We start from the raw sequence: 20,887 nt of genomic DNA, 5'->3' as shown, positions 1-20,887 counted from the left end.
GCTTGTGCTACTGAACTAATAATAGCTGTGTAGAGATTGCAGCTTGGGCTCTGAAGCTCACACTGCACCTCACCCCGCCCTAGGCATCAGAGCCCAAGCTGCAACTTAGAAGTGGGGTCTGCACAGCTATTTTTAGAGTACTAGCCCTGCAGGCCCAAGTCTGTCGTCCCAGGCTGGGAGGGTCGCTCTGCCACTGGCTCTGTAGACATACCCTCTTTGGCAGCCCTGAAGGCTTCTCTAATTTACAGCAGCCTCCCAAGGCTACATTATGGGGCCCAGCACACCCCAGACTCCCCAGTGCTGTAGCCCCTCCCATCCAACATGCCACCTACACCAGAGCTTGCAAAGGGGTCCCCAGGAGGCAGCCTTAAGGCTGTCTCACAATGCCTGTGCTGGGGGAATCCTCACTGGACGGATACGGAGCTTTGAAAGTCCTAGGCCACTCTGGCCCTTTTATGTGACGTACAGGGGCCAGAGCAGAGGTGAAGATCTTGCCTCTCAAGCTTTCAGAAACATGCACAACAATAAGAATGCTATCAATACAATACCATTCTCAAACTATAAATCATGTCTCTTTCAAGCTTGGAGTTAGGCATGGCCTCAAAACCACCAGTCTCCATCCACGAAAAACCAAGCCCTGAGAGACAGACTTACTGTACTCTCCACCCTTAAAAAACAACAACATTCAACTCTTCTTTTTCAGGGTTCAGATGCTTAGTGGGTCACCAACTAGTTTCCCACGCACATTTTGATGCAGCTTCCTCCATACTTGCTCCACCCCTTTCCTTCTTTGTCAGCACTTTCAGCTTAGCCTAGGAAATGCTCTTCTCTCAGTTCTAAGAAAACTTGCTCCCCATGTTATCTCACTCCTGGGCCTTTCCCCAAGCACTGGCTGCCAATTCCCCCCTCCCCCCTCCAAAGCGGTCTCTAATTACATCTGGTGCATTTGTGATGCGAGCCGAGACTGAGCTATGTCCATTCATCATTTCACTTAGACATTTTGCTGGACTGAAAACACAGTCCCAGAGAATAAAACAAAAGCTTTATTTACCCAAGCATGCTGTCTGAAATACCATCTTGTGTGGCAATAGTAGCATTACCAGTTGCAGGGCCAACTCCTCTAGTTACCATACTTACCCGAAGCAGTTAGGCCAACAAGTCTGATTATAACAACTGTGAGTACATCTCATTCTGAAGCCAGCAATAAATCAAAATCCAACTTCACTTATTTCCAGTTAAAACTTTTTTTTTTTTAAATGTGATTCCTCTTCTGGTATATATCACTTCAACTAAGTAGTGTAGACATAGCCTTAGTTTACACTGCTAAATCTATTTGTTGTTGTTAATATGCAAGATATTTCTATGTTAACAAATTAAAAGCTGATTTTCTCTGTTCCTGAAATTTACAACTGCTAATGTGCTGGGTAATTATTGATTGACCGGGTGAAAATAAAGCATTTATCTAACAAGATTTTAGAGGAGGGTTTTCTAGGCTCTAAACAATTTCACTTTTACTAGCAGACTATTTCCTACTATGTGAACTGATGACAACCCGGAATTCTCACGGGATCATGGTTTACAAATTTTCTTGAGCCATAGATTGGCATTAATGCTGTGATATCTTGCCAGCAGAGAGGGAATGGCTTCAAGCCATGGAACTTACTGTAATTATGAGGGCAGAGAAATGAAAATAAGACACACGCTGACGTCCCCGCAGGTCCATATGGTACTTTCCCCAATTTTTTATTTTCAAAATAGAGGAATACTGTTAGCCTCACTAGCCTTAACTTTTCACATGTGTAGCTCTCTATCCGTTTTATTTCTGTCAGAATATTTTAATGTTGTATCCCTTGGGATTCCAAATAAAACTCTGATTGAAAAAGTGCAAATAACTGAACTACCATATTAGTATAAAACTACATGATTTGTTTCATTTTTGATCCATCTTGCTGCATCAGCATTGTGCACATGGGCAAGGAACCAACTTAGGAGGAGCTGCACAGCAGTCAGAAGGTTTATGCTTGTTTTACTGAATACACAAGCAGGAGAATTAAAAAGCTACTGCAGATGTGACAGACATTTGTTGCTTTACAAAATGTAACTGGCTTCAAGATTAGAAGAAAAAAAATTCTACGAGGCAGACAGTATTCCTTTAAGATCAGAAGAAAAATTAACTCTGAATCAATTCCCTGCAGTTTTCATTTGCTAGCAGTGCTAGTCAGAAGCAAACCTTGTACTCAGGGGACTGAATGTACTCTAATTGTGGCCAGCCTTCATTTGTGGCCAGGAGGTTCCTTGCACACCTATGGAGGGACAGGCCAAAATCCAGCCCTATTTCTCAAAACAAAAAATCTTAGATGAGAAAAGAATGCAAATAAGCTGGAAGAAAGAGAGGAAAAATATGGTAAAAGTCTCCTTTATATCAACATCCCAGGTCAGTAGCAGAAAGCATATTACATGCAGCTTAAACAGCCACAGAATGCTTGATACACAGAGCCAGCAGAAAAGAAAAGCAACCCAGAAAAGGAAACCTTAAAGAGCAATCAAAGAGCTCCAGGTCTTAATATGTACTTCACATTTGCACAAGCAACAATGCCAGCAATGGACCTTTTAAAGTAGCTCTCGCCTTAGAAATCCTGAATCTTCACTTAAATTGCTTTTTAAACAAAAATTAGAATTTACTTTACAAGTGGGTAAAATCTACATTCCTGCTTCATTCCAGCCTTCACAGCGCACATGTGGAATGACATTGTCATCACTACAGCGCTGACAGGTATTTAGGAACACAGAAGCAGCCATATTGGGATCAGACCCTGGCCCATCTAGTCCGGTATCTTGTCTCCCACAATGGCCAGAACCAGATGCCTCAAAGTCAGATATAGAAAATAAGAATATTTGAGAAAGATGGAGGAGTCCACTTTCCATGTTCACTTTCAGGGATAATGAGATAAATTTTGAACACAGTTATCCTGGTGTAAATTTGATGTATAGTAACTGAGATCATTATGTAGCCCAGTGGTGAACCATAATAATCATAGTTGGCTTTAAAGAGGACCTTTAAAGCAAATGGGAAAACTCAGCTATTCGCAGAAATATGTGCTGAATGCGGTGTGTGGGAGGATGAGTCTGGGAGAACATTCAGCAAGACAATAAGACAAAAATTTTATACTTTTTGTTCAGCTCCTATGAAATCAGCTGCCTTGACCAAAGTTCAGTGAGGATACCCCAGGAAGCATAATTCTGGAACATCGCTGATAACAATAAAGTGGCTGCTGTATTAAACCTGCATATATGACTCTTGTTATTCATTTTCTCCCACAGTGTATGTCATAGGTTTCAAAGCTTTCTATTATGAAATACAGTAAAAAGGAGAAACTAGTCAATTCTCATTCTCAATTCACATTGCTGTGAATACCTCAATCTACTCCTCTCTCTCCTTTTGCAAGTGAAATCACCACAGTTTTTCACTCTCGTTATAAGAAAATCCCACAACCCAACCATCGCCTCCTATTCAGTCTCCGCTATATTTCAAGATAAGGTGACCAAAGCTGGGCACCGGACTCCTAATGAAAACATGCATCTCTGCTCGATAAAATACAGTGTTTTTCAGAATTTTTTTTCTAGCCTTATGTTATTGCACCAAGTATCCCATTTTCTTTTGTGAACTGCAGTTGTCCACTGGGCTTCATTAAGCTATCTTCGCTGACAATTTATACAGCAACTATCTGTATCGAGGGTTCTATTGATCTCCATTTTAATGGATACGGAATTTAAATTTAATTTTTAAATAAAAAACCCTCCTCACACAGACTTACAGACTTTGAGACCAGAAGGGACCATCATGATCATCTAGGGTCTGACCTCCTGCACATTGCAGGCCACAAAATCTCACCCATCCACTCCTGTAATAGACCCATAATCTATTTATATGGCTCCCAGCTCTATGGTAGCCAAGTGCCTCACTGTCATCAACACACATATCCTCACCCCTTCTCTGTGAAGTACTATTATCCCCATTTTACAGCCTGGGAGTTGAGGCTCAGAGAATAAGCGAAGTCTGTGGCAGTCACAAATAGAACTCCAAATCCCAACCCAGTGTTTTAACCACAAAACATTTATTTGTCCCTCTAAGCACTGATGCTAGACTTTAAGGAGGCAATTTTTAAAGGCACAAATGGAAGCTGGGCACCTACCTGCCCTTTGTGCCTGTGAAAATCTCTTACATTTTAGCATATGTATATATATACCCATACACAGATAGAACAGGAGTACTTGTGGCACCTTAGAGACTAACAAATTTATTAGAGCATAAGCTTTCGTGGACTACAGCCCACTTCTTCGGATGCATATAGCTTATGCTCTAATAAATTTGTTAGTCTCTAAGGTGCCACAAGTACTCCTGTTCTTTTTGCGGATACAGACTAACACGGCTGCTACTCTGAAACCATACACAGATAATGTTTCTCAGAAGAGAAATCTGTTATTTCATCAAATAAAGCAACCCCCATAGTTGATAGTGTCCAGAATTTACCTTATACAGTACACATATCTTCTACTGGCACTACTGCATCTGAACAGTGTGCTGTACAATACCATAAACCCAGCATTCACATACTGCTTAAAATAAACATCACTGCTAAACCTGCCTTGAGAAGCAAAATCTTGGCTGAAGCACAGCACAGAAACCTTCAGCTGTTAATGCTATTACAGTTCCTCCCAAACAAAAAGAAAACGGGGAATCTAGTGAGTCATCCAAATTGACGTAAGTGCACATGAGTGAATGCTGTCATTTCTGGGAAACATTAACTTTGTGAGCAGCTTCACAGAGTCCATCAGCATTCTTGTGCAAAGGCAAGGCAATGTAAAAAGCAGCCTCTATTCGCCTCTCCTTGGCAGGTAGAAATGGAGTACACTAAACTTCTGTAGACAAGGAGACTTAAGACTTGTACTGATCCCTAAGTACTGGTATTTACAGGTTAATTCATTGCCCGGAGAGCTCCCAGACACATTTTGTATTTCCTACAAAAGACTGTTTCTCAGCTTGGCAAATACGCTCTTTTGTGTATGCCTTTGAAGAGTATTTTCAAAATATTTTTCGCTAATTTAGCACTCACAATAGGTGCTGATTTGCTTTCAGGTTTCCCATAGTGACCAACTGGTCAAATAGACCACTCTGTCACTGCCTATTCCATAGGTTCCTGAACTTTGGTCTGCAAACCACTGGTGCACTGCAGAGAGCTGGCTGGTTGCATTGCGCTGCTCTCCTTGTTTCCAGCTGCTAAAATGCATTAAAAGAAGTGAAAAATACATTAAATATCTTCCTGTTGTCACTTTTCCATGGAAGCAATTGCTGTAGGGATTGTGAAGTCACATATTTGGGACCAGAGAAAAATGCTACCCCAACTACCAATGAGAGAGCAGGCGCGCAAACGACATTCTCTCTCTCTCTGTAATCTGCCCTGGGAAATGTTTGGGAACCTTTGGTCTGCTCTATTTAAGTACAGTCCTCTGTGGCTTTTTTAAAGAGATCTATGCAAATATAACTTGCAGCCAATCCTTATTATCAAGCCATTAACAGATTTTTTGGCAGTCTCTCTTCAGAAGTGGCTTTGAACAGGAACAGTACAGAGGTAAAATTCTGACAAGATAGAGATACACTGGCAGAGATCTCCAGGGGGAATTTCTCAGGTCATGGTCACCAGAAATAACTAGATTTTCTCAAAAAATAAATAAACAATGTGGGGAAACATAGCAGTAAAAGTCTGAAGAAAGGAAAAATAGGTATTAACACACAGCTGCCATATGTTTATCCCCTATGAAACATTTAATATGACGGTTATAGGGACTTCATAGATTTCATAGAGTTCACAGATTTCTAAGGCTGGAAGAGATCATTACATCATCTAGTGTGACCTACTGTGTATTGCAATCTATCACAGAACTTCATCCAGATACACCTTTCTTGAGCCCAGTGATGTCAGATGACTGAACTGTTGTGTGTCCCAGGCAGAGAACAGGAGGGACTGAGGTGCCACCTGTGATTGATTTAGTTCCCCTCCACAAAGAGGGAACTAGCTATAGCAGTGGTTTGAACTGCTTGTATTTATTCGCCACATCCCTTAACTATCACAACAGCAGATTTAATTGAACTCCTCTCAGGATTGCCAAGAAAAATGGACCATACACTCTCTATTTTATTTTCAAGAGCATGAACAAAGCTGATATTCAGTTTAACAGAATTGCTCAACTACCCCACAAGAAGCTGAACAAACCAAACAAAAAATCCCCTTCTTGTTTCAAGTAGTGAGATAGATCTGCAGGTTTACACTGTGATATAGAGTGTTCATCTGTAAGTAACTGCTTCAAATCCATCCCAAATTGTAGTAGATGGAGTCATTACCACCTAACAGCTGGTCAGTGTCCTATATGAGCTAGGCTATGTCTACACAACACCACTGCAAGGTCTCCTTTGTAGCCACTTTATGCCTGCGGGAAAGAGCTCTCCACACTCAACGAGTAGTGGCAGCTGTGTCGGCGGGAGACGCTCTCCTGCCAACATAGCTCTGTCCACACCAGTGATTTTGTTGGTGAAACTTAGGTCAGGGGTGTGTTTTTTCACACCCCTTACCAACAAAAGGTTTGCCGACAAAAGTGCTAGTATGGACAAAGTCTAAGTCTAAGTCTAATCTTATATTAGTTCCTAGTATACAGGCATTCACCCCATTACTATGTTTGTTATCCCTGTTGGCAGGTTCATTAAAGAGGCCAAGGATTGAGTAGATGTGGAATGCAAATGAAGTAGTCTCACACCTCCAAGTCATTGCCAGGGCAGCGCGGGGAAGTCTGTACAGCTCTTACCTGCATTATACCGGTACATAGAGAATTTCAGTCTCTCAAGGGTAAATGAGGCACATTTTACAAGCAATAAAATTTACTTAAATGTTGGTTTAAAACCACCTTAAACACTGAACTGAAATGTATTTTTAGTGGGCCCAATTCTGCAAGGTACTGAGTGCCCTCAAATCAGTGAGTTATGGCTCTGTTCCTATAGCACTACAAAAATTCATTTTATGTTCCTGTTGTAGAGAGTAGCAGCAGCTTCTTTGCTAATTCAAGAATCCTGAAAGCATATGAAAATTAACAGCAATGCTGATGCATAATGATATTCTGCAGTGTGTTAGTTGAAGTTATGGGGCTCATTCAGAAAACACTCATGCATGCAAGAAGGCCCATTGAAGTCAATTTGGCTTTTCATATGAGTAAAGTCATTCATGTACATTGGCATTTGCACAACTGGGCCCTTAGTAATCATAAGAGCCATTATTTAAACTAGCTCAATTCAAAACAAAAGGAAGGGAGGGGAAAAATCAACATTTGTATTATACAAAAGTGGTAGGAAAAACAACAAGCTGCTAAGAGGGTCTTATGAAACTAGGGTTACCATACGTCCGGATTTTCCCGGACATGTCCGGCTTTTTGGTCCTCAAATCCCCGTCGGGGAGGAATTTCCAAAGAGCCGGACATGTCCAGGAAAATAGGGAGGCATGGTAAGGGGACCGCCTCCTCCCCGGGCTCCAACTTTCCCGGCTCCCGCCGCTCTCCCCAGCGCAGCAGCAGCCGGAGCCCGGGAGGAGGCGGCTGCGCGCTCGGATGCCGCCCGACGCTTCTGTGCCCCTGCAGATCGGGGGAGTTGTTAGTTTTGCTGCAGCCACTCGCACTTGGGCAAAAGACGCTCGGGGGACCCCGAGTGCGAGTGGAGTGGCTGCAGCAAAACTAACAACTCCCCCGATCAGGGCCGGCTTTAGCAAGAATCGGGCTGCGCTCCGGCCGGAGCTCTGCACGGGGTCGTGGGGCTTGGGTCCGGGCTGGAGCTGCTGGGGCCGGAGCCGGAGCAGCTGGGGCCGGGGGTGCTCGGCCGGGCCCGAGCCGCTCGGCCGGAACCGGGGCCCGACCCGAGCCGGGCCGGAGCCGTTGGGACTGGGGCTGGCGATGCTCAGCCAGGGACGGGGCTGGGCTGGAGCCGCTCAGCCAGGGCCCCGGGGCCCGAGCCGAGCTGGAGTCGCTAGGGCCGGGCCAGAGCCACTCGGCCGGGGCCGGCACCCCAGGGCCTGAGCCGAGCCGGGGCCAGAGCCTCTTGGCTGGGGCCGGCCGCCGGAGGGAGCCACTCGGCCGGGGGGGGCAGAGCTGGGCTGCGCCTCCTCGCGTACCCCCAGCTTACCTGCTGCCTGCCTGCCTGTTTCAGGCTTCCCTGATTTGCGGGAAGCAGGGGAGGGGGAGGAGCAGGGGGCGGAGCGTTCAGGGGAGGGGACAGCGTTGGGGCGGGGACTTTGGGGAAGGGGCGGGGTGGAGTTGGGGCGGGGCCGGGGCCCCATGGAGTGTCCTCTTTTTGCAGTATTGCAATATGGTAACCCTACATGAAACAAAGGAACGCAAGATACTTAACCTAAAAACTCTTAAGATAATAGTTGACATTGTGCTTTTAACCTAATGCACAGTTTATAAAAAATACATTTGCATCAATAAAATGGTTATATTTAGCAATAGCCCAAATGTCTTCCAAACCTGACAGAAATTGGGCAACTCTGGTCACTGGGATTAAACCATGTTTGTTTGGGCATCTAACAACTGTCCTCATCCCAAAAGCTACTTACCACATTTTAGCCGGAGCTCTCCCAAGCAGCCATAGGCATCCATGAGCTTTTCATATTGCCCTTTAATTGCCTCCTTTTCTTCAGGAGCTGAGAAGAAACACAATACAAAGGCACCAAGCCTTAGTTATACAATTCAGTTTTCAGACTGGTACAGTCCTGTACCAAACCCCTCCCCTCACTCAATAAATAAGACAATTAGATAAACACATGAATGAGCATGTGGGGTTTACAGTGTTAAACTAGGAAGCTATTTAAAAGTGATGGAACATCCCCATAAAAGACTGAGTGTTAGAAGATGCAAAGAAGCATGTTCAAACACCACACAAAGGAAAAAGAGAGGAGTCAGTTGTAAATCCACAAACAGATCATTAATTATCTGTTGTATCTACTAACACATGGTGCAGACACCAGCAAATGGACTATCACTATCAGAATAAAAACCACACACACACACACACACGCAAACAATTAATTCATACAGCCCTTAGACCAGAGCGGTTTAAAAAAAAAAATTATTTGTTTGAGTGTTAGGCATGTGCTAGGCATTTTCCAGACATATGAGAAGGAACCATCCCTGCCCCAACAATCTCACAGTCAGAGTGAAGACAGACAGAGGACATGGAAGGGGAACAACAAACTGGGATTTTTTTTATACAAGGCAACAAGATTCAATATAGGCAGCATGGCAAAAATGAGTTTTTGAGAGTCAAAAATGTATTTTATTGAAATCAAAACTATTTGGCAAAAGAGCAAATCAATGTAAATTTACATCAGAGTACACAAGAGAACCTATTCTGATCTCAGTTATACCAGTGTAAATCTGGAGTAAATCCTCTCAGGCCATCTTTATAGATCATAAAGAAACAAAGAAGGGGCAGAAAACCGTTTTCCTCCTTTTCTAATGGCAGCAGAAGCATACTTTACGATAGAAGCAAAATCCTTGCCCCAAACACTGCAACCTTCAGGACCCTTCACTAAAAGAGAAGATGACAGAAATAGCTAAAACAACAAGGAGTCCTTGGGGCACCTTATAGACTAACAAATTTATTTGGGCATAAGCTTTCGTGGGCTAAAACCCACTTCATCAGATGGAGTGGAAAATACAGTATGATGAAGTGATGCATCAACCTTAGTCTGTAAGGTGCCACAAAGACTCCTCGTTTTTTTTTTTTTTTTGCTGACAGACTAACATGGCTACCACTCTGAGGGTACGTCTATACCCAGCCGCTAGTTCGGCGGCTGGCAATCGAACTTCTGGGTTCGACTTATCGCGTCTTGTCTGGACGCGATAAGTCGAACCCGGAAGTGCTCCCCGTCGACTGCGGTACTCCAGCTCGGCGAGAGGAGTACCGCGGAGTCGACGGGGGAGCCTGCCTGCCGCGTGTGGACCGAGGTAAGTTCGAACTAAGGTACTTCGAACTTCAGCTACGTTATTCACGTAGCTGAAGTTCCGTACCTTAGTTCGATTTGGGGGTTTAGTGTAGACCAAGCCTGAAAGAAATAGCTAAAGAGATTGAGATAACAGACTGATGGGGGTGGCGATGAGATTAACAAACTCGCAGGCTAGACACAAGAGGCAGCAGGGAGAATGGAGATATTTCTTCAAGAACCAGGGACCGGAATGTGCGTCATCAACAACATGTATGTTAAGGGCATGATCTAAACTAAAGACCAAAGTGTACAGTATGTGTATCAATGTGAGATTAAGCAATACAAAAATATGACACCACGTGCAGCTCATGGCAAGCAGCAGCTGATGTTGCTGTGTGTAGAAAAGCCACAGAAGTTGGCAAGGCAAGCCAACACACTGCACGCATATTAGCAGAGCTTGGAACAGAGATGGAAGTTTCAGCAAACATCAGATGTTAAGCCTGGGCTAGCTTGGTTTTGCAAACAGTGCTGCAGATATATCCTGTCATTTAGGCCAGATCTACACTAGAAACTTTTGTTGGTATTGTAATGTTGGTCAAAGGGGTGATTTTTCATGACATTTCTATAGCGGCAACAGCCTTAGTGTAGACAGTTATACCAGTGAAAAGTGCTCTTGGCAGCATGACTTGTTTCGTTCACAGAACCAATGAAAGCTATACCTGCAAAAACTCCTTTTCTGCTGATATAAGCTGCATCTACACTATGTGGGTTTCCTGATGTAGCCAGTATAGCTATACGAACAAACCTCTTCTACTGAAGACTAGGCCTTAGCTTATCAGGTCAATGAACAGGAAATGGAATGCTGGAGATAGACTGTGTATTGTTATCTCCTAATTAGCTAAATGTGAGCCGCTTTGGCTGGCTTCTCATGGAGAGAAGATCCACGATGCAGGCATGAGCAGTTCTCATGGGCTGTATGGTACAGATCTACTGGTGGCCTAGCTTTGTTAATAAAATGTTATCATTTAACTTATCAGGAGTGTTTCTAGTGATTCTCCTCAAAGTACTGAGCTGCAGAGACCGCAAGGACAGATTTTCTCCGCAGATCCGGCCCCCATATGCTGCGCTACCAGTGTACAGGGGTCATTAACATGCCATCAGGGTCTGGGGGAGAATCCATCCGGTGGAGGTACAGCATAGGGGCTCCAGAAATGGCCCTACGCTGCTCCCTTCACAAGAGTTAGCACAGGGAGTGTGTCTGGGGCAGGGCTGTGCACAGGACATGGCACTATGAGGATTCTAGGCTGTGCTGCATCCAATAGGCAACCCAGGATGAGTTGGCATAAATTATTATCAGATAGGGGAAATTGTATCAGCCGGTTTCATTTTTGCTGAGCACCATTTTGTCCCCTGGAGGAACTCCGAATCCAAAGGGCACAAATGTCGCATCAAGCCACATTTGCCCATCCCTCCACCCCAAGGCTGCATCTTCTGTGCTGCGCCCCTTGGAGATGCAGCCCAGAATTTAACCTTGCAGGTTTACAGTAGCCTCTGAACATAGTAACTAACAACATGCCAAACACAGCTGTAGTTGGTGACACGGGGGCTATACAAATCTGGAGGGTGGGAAAGTCCACAGGTCTGTACAGACTGGGTCTTTGTGCCCATTTACGATATGTATTGTGTGGTAGAGTCTAGAGGCCCCATCCCCACGGTGCTGGGCATTGTACAAACTCATGATAAAGAGGCACCCTCTGCCCTAAAGACATTACAGTCTAAGGCTTGGTCTACACTACCAACTTATGTTGGTATAACTACATCGCTCAGGGGTGTGGAAAATCCATAGGGATTTTCCACACCCCTATGCGACGTAGTTATACTGACCTAACCTCCCGGTGTACACAGCGCTATGTCAACGGAAGGGCTTCTCCTGCCAACATAGGTACTCCACCTCCCCGAGAGGCGGTAGCTAAGTCGATTGGAGAAGCTCTCCAGTTGCCAGAGGTAGCATCTTCACTACATGCTACAGCGGCACGGCTGCACCGGTTCAGCTGCACTGCTGTTACTGTAAACAAGCCCTGAGTAACTGTATGGTCCAAAATCAAAACAGTATTTGGTTTGCTATTTTTTGAGTGGAGAAAGAGGTTTAGACCGAATTTGAATTAAGCCAGATGGTATCAAAGTGAACAGCAAATTAGTCAGTAGGCCTAATTCACTGGGCACTAAAGGTATACAGTAACTCCTCACTTAACGTTGTAGTTATGTTCCTGAAAAATGCGACTTTAAGTGAAACGATGTTAAGCAAATCCAATTTCCCCATAAGAATTAATGTAAATGGGGGGGTTAGGTTCCAGGGCAGCTTCCCCTACTCTGCAAGCACCAGAGGCGAGGGGTTCAACCTCCAGCACGCCCACTCCACTCCTTCCCCCAAGCCCCCACCCTTGACCTGCCTCTTCCCCCCCCCACCTCCTCCCCCTTTACTTCGCTCGCTGCGTCCTGGCTCCTCCCCCCTCCCTCCCCTCCCTTCTAAACGCCGCAAGCCAGCTGATTGCCATGTAGGGGAAGGAGGGTGGTGGTGCGCAGAGTCCTCACTCCTCCCCCTTCCCTTCTGCCCGGGGCAATCAGCTGGCTTGCCACGTTCGGGGGGGGGGGGGAGCCTGCGCACCGAGTCCTCGCTCCTCGCCCCTCCTTCTTGCCTCCAAAACGCCGCAAGCCAGCTGATTGCAGGAGGTGTCTTTCCCCTTTGCAAGGTATAAAGGCCAGTCACATTAAAACATAAATTAATAGGAATTTTTTAATGAAATGTAAGATAAATGTAAACAAAGCCAGGCGTTTTTGTTTGGATTGAAACATTCCCCTGTAGTGTTTGCAACTCATGCTAGGGCGCAAGAATTAGAACCAGAATGTGAATGTCTAAAAACAAAAGTAAGATTAATATGTCTATGGTTGTCCAAACTGGATGAAGCACAAAGAGTAAACTGTCCAAGTAGTGATACTACCGTAGAACTTTACAATTTTTTTAGTTATAAAACCCTAAGGTATCATTGAGCAACACAGGGAAAGATGTGTGTGCTTTACATCGGATATAATATTCAACCTGAAAGTAACCTTTCAAGCACCATTTTTTCCCTTTCACTAGATCACAAAATACCTTAAACATTCTAGCTTCAATTCCTTACTTTATTAAGAGTGAGAAGTATCAATGCATAAGATGGCAACTACCAGTTCTGCTTATAATATAAAGTTATGTTTAAATTAACCCTTTTTGAAACTCCAAACCAGACCCCCGGCAACTTAAAGGAATAAAACAGCAATGTACTGTATTTAATTATAAAATCATTCTTCAAGCACCTTTCTTAGCATCAAATATTAGACACCCTTGATCTAAATTCTATACCAAGTTGGCTCCCTTCTCAAAAATTTAACCCCAGCAAAGGCGCAAGCAAATGTACTGACACAATGCAATTAGCCTTTAATAAATCCAATAAAAAGTGATGACTTTTCCATATAACATATAAAAATATTATTTCAGAACCTAATGAAAAGCACCACTCAAACTCCTACATCTCAAAATGCACTAATCAAGCATGATCTTTCTCTGTGAATTATGCGCTTTAAGTAACAGTGGCCAATTCAAGTGGCAGAGCGCAAAATCCTTTATAGAGTTTCCTTTGTATTCCTTAAGGGTCAGATCCTACTCCCACTGACTTCAGTGGGAGCAGAATTGGGACGTAAATGTTTGGAACCCAAGTAACTGGTACTTTTATAAGTGCCTCAGCAGAAGAAAGGCAGAGAGAGACCACAGTTCCTACAGCTAAATTAGGGTTGGAGCCGGGCACACCTAAAAACATTGGCTGATAGAGGCAAGTGGCTTTTCAAGAAAAGAGCAGGAGGAAGAGAGCCTGGCACCCAGTGGCAGGATCTAGCTCCTCCCTCTGCCTACTTAGGTCCTGATCCTGCAAACACTTGCATATCTGCTTAACTCTATGTACTCGTGTGTACATTTTATAACATGTGTAAGCATTTGCAGGATCAAAGCTGTGATGTGGTGGAGGCAGCAGCAGCAACTTGTTCACCTCACCTGTGTTTCTCCTACTAACCAGAGAAACATGAGAACTTTTCCACAAGATGCAAACACAAAACAAATAGAAACCTGATCACATGTGTTTCTCACATCACATTGTGAGAAACAATATAGTCAGCATATTACCTAGGATTGTGCTTAGTGGCATCCTATAAATATGATAGACTAAGCTGATGGACTAAGATGATTCTGACTTCCTTCTCCCATCCTCACCAAAAAGGCCAAAGACATTACATATACTCACATTCTACCAGTTCCAACAAACAAAATAATTATTTTTTTCACTAAAAATCTTCCTATCCCACATTCAGTCTTGCTAAATCAGCTTTAACCTCCTTCCACAGAGGCTTTCAGCAATCAGGATCTATTCTGTAATACCATGTAGGTCAAAGAAGATGTTATCACTTTAGAAAAATGAGGTTTTGGGCCAGGATTACTGTCAGTGCATTAGGATGTTAAATTAACAACAATCAGATGATTTAGCAATTTTCTAGAAACTAAACATTATCATTCCAAAAAGAAGCCCTAGGAATAGCACTTCAGAGAGGTTAGTTCCCAGGGCTTCGGTATTAGACTGGAAATATTCACATTCTAGCAAGCGGATTTACACACACTATATTTATAGTATATACTTTTTAATTTAACATCCCAACAAAAGTCTGGTAATAGAATAATGAAAAACACATTGTGTAAAGTGTAGCATGAGTTGGTTTAATCGGTAAACATAGCAGCACACACAGCAAAAGCCTGCTCTGAAACTCCTCTGATGAACTTAAGGCCAACTGTTGTGTAACATACAAGTCATAAAACATCTGTGACTGTGGCGGCTTAGTTATCTTAACATGGTAATATATTATTTTAATATCTAATTTGCTATTATTATCTATGACATGTAGATCTAGCCCATCAGGAACCATTTACGCATAATTTGCATAGTTTTCTAATGTATAACAAATACGAATCCTATAGACTACATTCATCACTAATAAGCTTCACCCTCAAGTGCACAAAACATGTATTCAACAATTTGCCCACACAATGTAATGGATCAGTGCTTATATAGAACATGTTCCAACAGACTACAAAAGATTCCAAAAAGAAAAGGATAATTTGACATTTAAGAACGCAAACAAAGTTTTAAGAATGCAAACACAGTTTTGAACTTTGCCATATAATTATCTCAGCATGAGAGAAAAATGGATCACACTGTGGGTTCTTTTCTGTATTTTAGTAAATATAAACATGTTCAAATTACATTTAATCAACGTACAGCAGTCAAATAGTTTGTGCATTATTTGTGTTTGACTACTAAGATCAGCTGAAAAAATATGCTAAGAAGCAGCTGGGGAAAGGTCTAGATGTATGTGTACACCTCTACCCCGATATAACGCTGTTCTCAGGGGCCAAAAAATCTTACCGGGTTATAGATGAAACCGCATTATATCGAACTTGCTTTGATCCGCCGGAGTGTGCAGCCCCCCCCCCCCCCCCAGAGCACTGCTTTACCGCGTTATATCCGAATTTGTGTTATAACAGGGTAGAGGTGTAATTACAAAGCTAAAATTAATTTTAATATAGCAGATGTATATAAAATGTGTAATTATTATGATTATTAAGCATTTGTATTGCAGTAGCAGCTAAAGGCCCAACCAGGTGGACCCCATTTTTCTAGGCACTGTACAAACATAGACTAAATGGCAGTCTCTGCTCCAAGAGCTTACAAACTGAATGCTATCCTTGTCCCACACCCTTTGGCTCCAATCCTGCAAATACTTATGCATTTGCTCAAATTTACTACTGCAGGTAGTCCCGTTGACATCATTTCACTGGATTCACTCATAAGTAATAAAGTTAAGCACATGCCTATATGTTTGAAGCTCTGGGGCCTTGGCATGTTGCTCATTTTCACAGATTGTATGGTCCTCAAGGCAGGGACAGTGTCTACCTCTATTTTTTCCAACTTGCAATCTTTGAGAGACTTGTTTTTAATAATAATAATTTTCCCCACTATTCTTCATAAGTGAAAGTTGCTTCTTCAGCAGAGGCTAATGCTTAATGTTCTTCTACTGTGAATTCCATGAAGAACTGTTCTCTTTCAAAATGGCTACCCTCTTCCATTGTTATAAAATGAGATTGAAGCTGTAGGGCTGCCACTAGCAAAATGTCCTCTTTCAAAATGCACTGTTAATGCACCCAAACAATCTTAACTTCACACCATGGTGACACTATAAGGAAAAAAATTAAAAATCAAATGTATCTTTAAATAACAATTTAATTTAATCTAGGACTACAAACACTATTTATTATGCACTAATCATAATTGTCTGGCTATTACATGGCATCATTATAGGGAGGAGTTAAGGTTGTTTGAATGCCATAGATGCATTTCCAAATCTAAATATATCTTTTAAATTAAATTTAACTCTGAATTTCATGGGCTTGTAATGCTGGCTTTGGAGATAATTACAACAGCCTCATAGTGCCTTTCCCATTACTGATATGTATGCCCAACCTTAACTCCAGTTCAATGTACTTTTTATCTGGGAATATGATAAAGACATTGTATGCCGTACAACACACTAGAAATACAGGGAGACACAAGGACAACTGAAATTGTAATTCTGACTCATTCAGAGGCTTGAAAAGGGGGGAAAAGGTGTCCAGTCATTGCTTTGAATGTGATTTTAAATTTTTCATTGTACAAAACAAAGAGGTTCTAAGTTATAAGGTGACCAAAGATTTACAAACTGAAACATTGGGCTTAGATCAGTTTCCAGGTTTGTTTTAAATTTCTTGCTTGTAAAATCTCCATTTCCATACTTGCTATCATTCCATTCTGTCATTTTAACTAATAGTGGTGGGGAAGGGAAAATATTGATTCTTTTCCCATTAAAATAAAAAATTATGAGTCTCTTTTTGTGCATAATAAACAAAGGAACTGAACCCCTCCCCCTCCCCCCCAAAAAACTTCAAATGTCCCCTGGCCCTAGTCCTTGATGACTAATGGTTGGTTGGTAACTATGAAAAAATATTTTTAAATAAAATGATTAGGGATTGACATTTGTTTTTGCCATGTTCAGCAAAGAATTTCTCACAATTTTATGTATATAAGAGGCTACCGCTCTATAGTTTTGCACATCAGTGTTGCAGCTGTAGGTTTTTGTTTCTAAAGAGCATGGAAGTTTAAACCCATATGAAGTTGCACAAAAGTACAATTGCACAACTCTATAGTGCCACCGGTATTTTTTGTTTTTGTTTTAATCTTCATTTCAGGATGGGGAAAATTAGGTAACCATCCTAGATATTTGCCTACTTTTACAACAGACTACATAAAATGCACTAGCAAAGTCAGTACAAACTAAAATGTCATGCAATGACTTGTTTATACTGCTTTATAAACTATACACTGAAATGTAAGTACAAAATTTATATTCCAATTGATTTATTTTATAATTATATGGTAAAAATGAGAAGTAAGCAATTTTTCAGTAATAGCGTTCTGTGAGACTTCTGTATTTTTATGTCTGATTTTGTAAGCAAGTAGTTTTTAAGTGAGGTGAAACTTAGGGGTATGCAAGACAAATCAGACTCCTGAAAGGGATACAGTATAGTCTGGAAAGGTTGCGAGTCACTGGTAGGGGGAACCTGTTCTGAACACCTAATTTGGGGCTGAAAATTTCAGTGTGTGGCAAGGCAGTGGGAGTTACAATGCTGAACTCTGAGTAATGCTTTAAGGCTCCGGGCCCTCCTCTACACTAGTTCCTCCACTGTTGGTACTGCTCATCAGGCTGTGCCAACAGTAACTACAGTAGAGGGGAAAAGTCTAGTGTCACCCTGGCCTTGCTGTCCCACTGTGGGGAGGAGGCTACCAGCCCCCTGACAGGTGTAATTGGTAGAGCCTTAGCCTTCTGCAGAGCAGCCCAAACTTTCACACGTGTAGGGATCCCGATAACAGCAGCCCAGCCAAGGGCAGATTCAGCTCGGGACACCCTGAGCACTTTAGAAAATCTGCCCTTACTTTGGTGCCTAACTGGGAGCTGAGCTCTTTGAAAATCTGTCTCTGGACGCTTAGACCTTAGATACTGGTCTGTGCCCACATGAACACCCCCCCCCCCACCAGTCTGACCCACTCCGCACCGCACTCCCAGGTGCGCTCAGCGCAGCCACGCCCTGCCCGCCGCCCGCCAGAGGCACTTACTGAGGGTGGCCACGGTGCCGGCCTCCAGCAGCAGACAGTCGTGGCGGCTACGCGCCTCGAGCAGGGCGCTCGGAGCCGGCTCCTGCTTCCAGAGCAGCCGCAGCCCTTTGCTCAGAGCCATGGGGGCAGCTGGCCATAGGGAGGAAGGCGCAGGAAGTGCCGGGGAACGCACCCGCTCCCCGCCAAAAACCCAGGCACCAACAACGGGGAGCGGGCAGCAGAGAAAGCGTCGCCGCTTCTTCCCTTCCGGGGATCCACCCACCCAGCCACCGACCGCGTGTGGTCCCGGAGAGAGACGGCTCCCTGCAGTAGCGCCCCCCGCCCCAAAGTCACCAACTGGGCTGGGGGCAGAGAAAACGCCGCCGCTTCCCCCCTGGCCGGGCTCAGAGCCGCCCCCACACGAAGGGGAGCCGGGGGCGCACCAGGATCGCCGCGAGCTGCCAGCCCAGAAAAAGGCTCTAGCAACTCGGCGGGGAAACAGAAGTTGCCGTTGTTTCCTTCTCCCCTCCCGGCCAACGCAGCTCCGGCCCCGGGCAGAGAGCTCGGGCCGCCTCGGCTCCTTGCAATCCTCCCCCAGGCAAAGGGGGACCTGGCTGGATTGCCGGAGAGTCCTTGGCTCCAGCGGCAGCCCGCTGCGCCTCGCTTTGTCGCGCTACCCGCGGCGCCGGTCCCGTGTAAACTCGGAGTTGACTTTGGTCCTCCCTTCTCCTGTGGCGGCTCCTCCTCCCGCTCCGGGACAGGTAAAAGCCATTGTCCGTCTGTCTCCTCCCCTGCCCGCCCTGCGGGAAGGGCGGGGTTGGAATCACTGCTCCCAGATTAACAAAACAGGGCGAGGAGAGACGTCCCACAGCCGGCACCCGCCTGACTTGGAGGAGAAGTGAAAGTGGCAGTTCCAGGCGTATCCTTGGGGAGCTAATGAGAAGGGCAAGATCCAGACACTCCTAACCTTTGACCCAGATCAGATGTGGATCTCAACAAGCAAAACTTCTCCCCACACTACACCGCATGCTGCATCCCTGGAGGACAGCAACTAATACCGCACTCTTATCTAGTGTCTTTCAAATCAGGCGCTCAAAGTGTTGTATACACATGAACTAATAACGAGAGGGCATAAAGTAACTTACAAGATAAGCTAAGTAGTGATTAAAAATGCTAACAACATATCACATGAAAATATGCCAAATGCCAATTCATCCAATAGGGAACTTTTCATATTGGTACAGACAGAACATCTATCCTAGCCAACCTTGTATAAATTAAACACACCCTTACCATTGAGAACCTGGGATAGTCCTATCTGCACTGGTGGAAGTCAAGCTCCTGTCTGCCTAAATTTCTCCAGAGACAAGGTGGGTGAGGTAAAATATTTTTATTTTTAGTTCGTCCAATAAAATCTTGTCTTTCTAATATCCTGGGACCAACACAGCTACTGTGCTGCAAACAACAATGGTAAATTTCCTCATGACGTTTTGTTGTATTGCTTCTCACTTCCTGTTCTAAACAGCTGTGTAGCCTTATTAAACAGCTCCCGCATTCCTCTCCAGAGATGGCTGCAGTTCAGTGGTAAGGTGACTTATATTTATGTAAGTAGATACTGGAATTCTTTGCACACTCAAAGTTCCCAATGAGTAATATGAAGTGAGTGCCAGATTTGACCCCTAGTTTGTAAAATGCTTTGGGCTGAAAGATGCTATATAAGTGTATGTTATTTTTATAATTAATAAGTCTCTTGTTTCTTCTAACAATGTCCAGGAATAGAACTTGGCAGATTAAACTTTTTTTTGGAGAAAAGTGCGTATTCAGTGGCAATGAACTGTTTTGCAAATTTGTTTATTTTGCAAAATTGTTCAATTAGAAAACAAATTCTGGAAAAAAATCGTGATTTATTTGTGGTCTGAAAACAATTTTTTGTTTCAAAAGTTTCTTTGATTTATTAAAAAGTTTTTTTTAAAATGTTTGAAATCTACAGTTTTATTCAACTCAAAATGGTTTTTTTTACTTTTCAGTTTCCCCAAAATTTTGATTGATCCAAAATGACTTTTTAAAAAACTTTTTTTTTAAATTGTCAATTATTTTTAAAAAAATAAAGAAATTATTCACCCAGCTTTATCCAGGAACCTCCTTCTCTTTCTAGTCGTGCAGTGTTCCTCCCACACTTCCTTGTTGAGTAAAGAGAGCTGCCAGATTTTCCCAGAATGCAATAATACAAACACGGATAGCAAGGCAGGTGTGGGTGGATATGCAAATATGCAAACACAGCTTTGGAGGTTGTGTGGAAACAAACAGAACTAGGTTCCTTAACCTCTGTTAAGGTGACCGTGCTTCTAACCAGTTACAAAACAATTGTGGCTGTAGTTGTAGTGTGGATGAACCCCAACTTAAGTATTCAGGGAAACAATGACACACAAAATGCTGCCTATTATTTGCATTTTATTCATGCCTGGGGATATTAGTCAAGGCTCCATTGTGCTAGTCCCTGTATGGACACATAGTATAAACACACAGTCTCATGGAGTTCAAAGCAAACAAACTTCAAAAACCGAAATCTGTTATAGTACTCTAAGGCCATGTCTACACTACCAC

General features: G+C 43.4%; 1 protein-coding gene across 2 annotated transcripts in view; it reads right to left on the bottom strand.

Annotated features, from left to right (window-relative positions):
- SYNJ2 (synaptojanin 2) overlaps positions 1–20,390 on the bottom strand; it is an 88,155-nt gene extending 67,765 nt beyond the window's left edge. The window contains exons 1-2 of one of the 2 annotated variants that reach the window (XM_008177873.4): positions 18,305–20,390; positions 8,652–8,738 (exon numbers count right to left, since the gene is read on the bottom strand). In XM_008177873.4, the coding sequence (XP_008176095.2) occupies positions 8,652–8,738; positions 18,305–18,425 (208 nt within the window). In that variant the 5' untranslated portion in view covers positions 18,426–20,390. The remainder of the gene's footprint in view (positions 1–8,651; positions 8,739–18,304) is intronic. The other variant, XM_065588882.1, reaches the window with a different exon arrangement.
- Positions 20,391–20,887: the final 497 nt, after the last annotated feature.

This window comes from Chrysemys picta, chromosome 3 (genome assembly GCF_011386835.1).
Source record: "Chrysemys picta bellii isolate R12L10 chromosome 3, ASM1138683v2, whole genome shotgun sequence".
Lineage (NCBI taxonomy): Eukaryota > Metazoa > Chordata > Testudines > Emydidae > Chrysemys > Chrysemys picta.
The sequence above is the reverse complement of the archived record's forward strand: the minus strand, read 5'-3'. Positions and strand labels throughout refer to the sequence as shown.